The following is a 6,253-nucleotide window of genomic DNA, read 5'->3' as shown; positions in this document are numbered from 1 at the left end:
AAGTGGGAAAAGAAATAGTAAAGTGACTAATGATGCAAGTACGAAATGATCTCAATATTCTTAACACTGGCCAAACATTCCGTACTATTTTCTTTTATTAAATATTTGAATGTTCCGCAATAAAAATATAATAAAATGCGATTTATGAGTCGCATGCAAAATAGATATATAAGTCAGCATTCTATTACTCGCTCATAATATATCACTTCTGATTATGTCGCATTCAGTAGATAGTAATTTCGGGATTGCTATGGTAAGCTGTAGGGTAATAAAAATAAAACAGACTATTAAAATTCAAACCAAACATTTTAAATATTTCACATGAGAAAATAGTATGGAATAGTATAATTTCACCGACTTGCGTGTCCCTCGACTAATTTCACTAGGTATGTGTCCTTTCCACCAAGACGAAGCAAAGATTTATATCAAGGGGATTCGAAATATTAAAAAATAAATACATGAACAAGTCAAGGAAATTCAATATCTACTATCTATACATAAAAAATAATTATAACCTTATATATATATATATATATATATATATATATATATATATATATATATATATAGTATAATTTTTCGGCGAAGGAAATTCAAATAGTTCTATCCATCAAAACTTTAAAAAATAGGATGAACTAACCTAGTATTTTCTCCGCCTACTTTATTGACCACTAAGTTATACCCTTAGGTGCCGGAATTCATAACTTATTAATCCCCCTCCCATCATTTTCTTGCCTTCCAAAGTTTTCTCCAACATAAATCTAGCTCATAAATATTAAAAAGAAAAGGAAAAAACGAAAGGAATTTACTAACAAAAGTGGGGAGAATCCTATAGTTGGTGCAAGTTCTCACTTTAGTGCTAAGGAATGGAAAAGTGAAAAGAGACCTAAAACCAGAAAGTCTAAAGTAAACATGTACCAAACTTTTATCCTCAAAATAATATATACTATTACCATATTCTTGCCCTATTTATTTTCTCTGTTAAAAGCATAATGTTCCTTTTTTGTTCCTAAAGTAATTTGCATTATTAAGGAATATTCCAAATACTATTTTAAGCCAAGAAAATTTAAGACAATTCAGTTCCACATAGATACCCTGCTATAATAAGTATCAATTTCAAGCCATTCATTACACATCAAATTTTGTACCAGAATTCCAAATGGTTGCTCGGACTTTCCGAAAATGCGCGTCGGATCTAGTGCAATTTTTAAAATATCCGACACGGGTGCGGTAACATTTTGGAGAGATCACGCAACATAGGGTAAAAGTGCAAATATCAGTACACAATGGTATCTTGGCCTCATACATTTATCACATAGACAAACAGAACTATGATAATATGACCAGTTAATAGTCCAAACTAATCCAGATCAGCAATCAAATAGTAAAATGCATTTCGAGAAGTCTTCGTTGAAGGTTTTATGACTAACTGTTGCTGTGGAGGAAGTTGAGGAGAAGTTGATTAACCTCATCAGGCATTTGTTCTTGAACGAAATGAGTTCCTTCGGGCATAAAGATTATCGCAACATTTGGTACGAAACATTTCAGTTTGTCGCTCCTGGTGTAGTCTTCGATTCCTGGAAATTTGAGGACGTAATCCTTCTCGCCCATTATCAGCAGTGCTGGAACTTGAATTTTTGGATCTCCAGTTAGGTTCAGTTGTTCGCCCATCGCCCTATAGCCAAAAGAAGTTCATAGTAAACCAAATTAAGAAAATATCAGGGAATTGTTCAATAGCTAATTGATTAGTAATGAATCCCAAAGTTGAATCTGCTGCGATTTCCCCTGCAATTATCTACCTAGAACACGCTGCGTGAACAAAAAGAAAAGGGCAGCCCAGTGCACTAAGCTCCCGCTATGTGCACAAGATGCGAGAACAACTTGCATAAAACAATAATATTTGTGACAACTGAACATCTCCTATTGTCAGTTTCATGGATCCAGTTATAATTGCGGCATGTCAGTTAGACGCGAAGCTAGAAACCCGACAACAGGTTCGGACGAACCAGTAAGTTTTTGCTCAAATAGTGTATTTCTATTAAAAGTTCATTAAATATGTACAAATATTCAATTTAGAACCCAGTTATTTGTACTTGAAGTTGTCGTTCTAAAATTCAGACTTATAAAGTTGAAATCATGGCTCTGATAGTAGACTGTCAGTTTCAATTTAGAGGTGGATCTAGAGTGAGTTGTGCGACTGAACTCGTTTTTGGTCAAACAATGTATTCACTATGCAGAAATTTTAAAATGAATACTAATAATAAGATCACCTCGTACTGAACTCACTGACTCTAGGTTGTACCAAGTCATAGGAATACAAGCATTTCGGTACCTATAAGGAACCTGCAAAGCTGTGTGGAAACCAGATTTCTCGTATAAAGCTCCGTAGATCGCCAGATCTTTTTCGCTGAACCAAAAAGGCAGAGGAGTACTTGGTTCCACCAAATCCAAAATTTCCTGTTTTTCGTCAGCTACTGGTATTTCACTTCTAGAGAAGAGGATATAGATTTTCTGTACAACTGTTTTAGCATCAAATCGACCAAAATCAGCTTCAGCTCGCCCAGGCTCCTGCGAAAAATTAAGAATCTCAAATATATATCAGGGGCAGCTAGCTAGAATAGGTTAATTTTGAAGGAAACACAATATCGTAAAGGAAAAACCATACCCTCCATCTTGAAATATAGAAGCCTTCGCTAAGGTATTTGTCATAGTCGGATGGACCTGGGACCATAAATGGTACCCCCATGGTAACAAATCCAGAGACTCTCTCCTCATGCAGAATGACAAATAAGGAAATAACAAAAGCTCCAAAATCTTTACCGACAAGAAAAGCCTACATAAATGCGCGAGCACATACATTTGTGAGGATGAAAGAGAGAAAAAAAATATTATGAGAGCTGAGTAATTCACTTTAGAAAGTATTACTCCCAATATTGGTTAGTACAAAAACAACAACGCCTCAATCGAAGCAATTTGAGGTCGGCTAATATATCTCATTACAGATATTCAACCATTTCGATTGTTATTAGAGAGGAATATGTTTTATTATATATTGCCATTGTTATCAGAAGCATATCAATTTTGCTAGTTTTACAGGTTAGATAACAGAAGCATAACGAGCACAAATAGCCTGTTTGGCCAAGCTTCTAAAATCAGCTTATTTCGAGAAGTGCTTTTCTCAAAAGTACTTTTCAAAAAAGTGTTTTTGGTGAGAAACAATTTGTGTTTGACTAATTAATTTGAAAAGCACTTTTGAGTAGTAATTAGTATTTGGCCAAGCTTTTGAAAACTGCTTCTAAGTGTATTTTTCTCAAAAGTGCTTTTCAAAAAAGTGCTTTTGAAGAGAAGCTACTTTTTTCTGCTTCTCAAAAACTGCTTCTGCTTCTCCTCAAAAGCACTTTTTTCCATATAAAAGCTTGGCCAACACCTCAATTTTTGGTCAAAAGCACTTTTGGCCCAAAAAAAGCTTGGTCAAACAGGCTAAAAGTCGCCCAAGTTTTTTTACCGACAAAATGTTGACTTCTAGGAGAGACTAGTCTATTTAAAGACAACTTTATTTCAAGACACCCAATTTTTGAAGTTTTAGGAATCACGAATTTGCAATTCTCTTCACAAGCAAAACTTGAACATCCTTATTTCAAGAATGCTGAACTAATACAAGATGAGTTTGAGTTTTATGCACTGACAACATAGAAAATATTTACAAAATCAAGCCACTTACAAGTGTAATTGGTAATCTGACAAAAATAATAACGAACCTGATATAATAGGTTAAACTACAATGTCTGTATCAAAAATCTTTATCCATCCTTTGCGGACTTTAAATAAAAAAATTACTAATTGATTCAGCTGAAAATAAATACTCCTAGCAAAAAAGAAAGGTTACAAAAGGAAGTTCATCATTTCATATTTTGATCCATAAGATATCTTTCACAGTGAGGGAACCTTCAGCCTCTTCAAACAATATCTAATACCCCTAAATTTCCTCATTTTTGTATTTCTTTTAACCTGTCAACATTGAACCCCCCCCCCCCCCCCATCCACTCCCCCCCACCCCCGAAAAAAAAACCCTTTCTATCTCTCTCTCCCATTAACAGATTTGAAGGGCCTGAGTGTTTGTTGCAGCTAACACAGTCTAGATCCATTCTATTAAAAGAAATGTACTCTAGAGTTGACTTTTTAACACATACAAGTACAATTCACTAAGCTCCCGCCGTGACGCGCATAGCGGGATCCGCGGAAGGGTCGGACCACAAGGATTGGTGGTACCTAGCCTTACTCGCTCCTAAAAATAAAGTAACTCCTATGACCCTACGCAACACGAATCTAGATTAACTGCAATAAGATATAAAAAAGATGGTACCTTTGGAATGCTAAGAGCATTGAGGAGTCCAAGGAGGTCATTATCAAAATCCAAGAATGTTGTTTTTTCAGGTTCTTTTGGCTGTTCAGACAAACCATAACCTCTGTAATCAAAAGCAATGGCTCTAAAACCAGCTTTAGCCATAGCTATCATTTGGTATCTCCAAGAATACCATATTTCAGGAAATCCATGTAAGAATACAATAGCTGGAGAAGATTCACTTCCAATTTCAGCTACGTGAAGTTTCAGTCCATTCACTTCTATGAATTTCTGCTTTATTTCTTCCATTTTTTCTTGCTTCCTTTCCTTCTGTGTGACTGTGTGTGTGAGTGAGAGAGAAGTGAGATAGTTATTACTCTGCTTAAATATTATCGGACACTACATCATGGATTGCCACGTGGCAGGCAAACAACTACTAATAACAGGCGTTACGTACAGATATTATTAGCTTTACTACAAGTAGGTAGCTACTGTTATCTGTTCCAATTTATATAGGAGTAGTAGTTTTTAAAGTTATCAATAGTCAGATAGACATTTTAAATAAATTTTTAATTTTTATTATGACTGAAATTTGATAAATATATTTGTATATATAAGTTCTTTATTTGTGAGGATAGAGTCAATCTACACCAAAGTAAAACAACTAACATACCCTATATTATCTAGGTAACATACACCAAGGTACATTTTATATTTGTCTCATATAAATGTTTACTCCCATCTTTAAGAAATACAGTCTGTAATATGGTATACCAAATGGTTAAAATTTATACTATTTTTAAATGGAATAAATACCACTCTAAAGTTAGACAATCAAATTCTTGGCAAATGGTGAAGTAGACACGCTGCCACATGTATTTTTAATATTTTTTTTATTCTTTCTTCTTTTTCTTATCTTTTTTTTTTCTTATTTCTTATTATTCTCATTTTTTTGGTTATTTCATTTTCTTTCTTTTTGTTTTGGTCCCCGGAGGCATAAAATGGTGGTCGTCCGAATTTCAAGAATACCATTTTTTTTGGCGATTTTTTTTTTGGCGACAAATTTTTATCCCGATCTGAGTATATTTTGCTTTGCTTATGAATAGATCTTTTTGAGAGTTTAATTTGTGTGTGAATAGGATAGAAAGAGGAAAAATAAAAACAGAATATATGGAAGAAAAACGGTAAGATAAAGTCACCGGTGAATGAATATCCGCCGGAACTAGAGAAGAAACGAAAAAGAAGTAAAAGAAAAAGGAAAGGGAAAAGGGAAAAAAGTAAGAAAAAATAGTAAAAGCAAAAGAAAAATCTAAAAATCACTTTTTCTGGCTTCTCACTCTTCCAAAGGAGACTGAAATACATACTCTGTCACGTCAGCTTTAAAGGTGCAAATAATTCTACTTTAAAATAGTTTAGGGGGTAATAAAAATCCCGCAAAGGTAGAATGTGTAGTTGAAAATCCGGGTATAGGTCATGGGGTTACTTATGCATTTTCCCATGTTATTTGAAGACTCTATTTTGTCTGTTTTTATTATAACGAGCATTTGTAATTTGTTATCTAGTTTTATATTTTTAAATAATAATTTTATATTATTATTATTTTTATTCTTTGAATTATTAGGAACTAGAATATCATTTTTACAACTCTATTTGTTTCATCATAGTCATGTTATAGGTATAATCTTTACGTCTTTTATTTTTTCAAGTAAAAAAAATATTCTCTAGTATGTTCGTGCATATGTTATCATGTTTATAATAGATATATATTTTTCCTACTAAACGTATAATTTTCTTGATTTTTTAAATAATTTTAATATATTTTTTTAATGTATTTATATTATTTATTTCTAAAATATTAATAATTAAATATCTATGGAACTTACATCTCGCGTTATAAACGCATCGCCTCGC

General features: G+C 33.3%; 1 protein-coding gene across 1 annotated transcript; it reads right to left on the bottom strand.

Moving 5' to 3' along the window:
- Positions 1-1,080: 1,080 nt before the first annotated feature.
- LOC104229423 (epoxide hydrolase 2-like) lies at positions 1,081-4,709 on the bottom strand. Its single transcript, XM_009782068.2, has 4 exons — positions 4,364-4,709; positions 2,666-2,833; positions 2,333-2,568; positions 1,081-1,675 (listed from the first exon to the last, which is right to left on the bottom strand). Exons 1-4 carry the CDS (start codon positions 4,649-4,651, stop codon positions 1,426-1,428), a joined length of 942 nt encoding a protein of 313 aa, XP_009780370.1. The 5' UTR covers positions 4,652-4,709; the 3' UTR covers positions 1,081-1,425.
- Positions 4,710-6,253: the final 1,544 nt, after the last annotated feature.

This window comes from Nicotiana sylvestris, chromosome 9, assembly GCF_000393655.2.
Source record: "Nicotiana sylvestris chromosome 9, ASM39365v2, whole genome shotgun sequence".
Classification (NCBI taxonomy): Eukaryota; Viridiplantae; Streptophyta; class Magnoliopsida; order Solanales; family Solanaceae; genus Nicotiana; species Nicotiana sylvestris.
Note: the sequence above shows the minus strand (reverse complement) of the source record. Positions and strands in the feature narration are given on the sequence as shown.

Bases quoted from the DNA above. Each gene is read 5' to 3' on its own strand.
- LOC104229423 (XM_009782068.2), bottom strand. From the start codon at position 4,651: ATGGAAGAAATAAAGCAGAAATTCATAGAAGTGAATGGACTGAAACTT. The intron at 2,569-2,665 runs GTATGGTTTTTC...AATTTTTCGCAG, and splicing joins TCTATATTTCAAGATGGAGG to GAGCCTGGGCGAGCTGAAGC. The intron at 1,676-2,332 runs GTACCGAAATGC...TTTTGGCTATAG, and splicing joins GCTTTGCAGGTTCCTTATAG to GGCGATGGGCGAACAACTGA.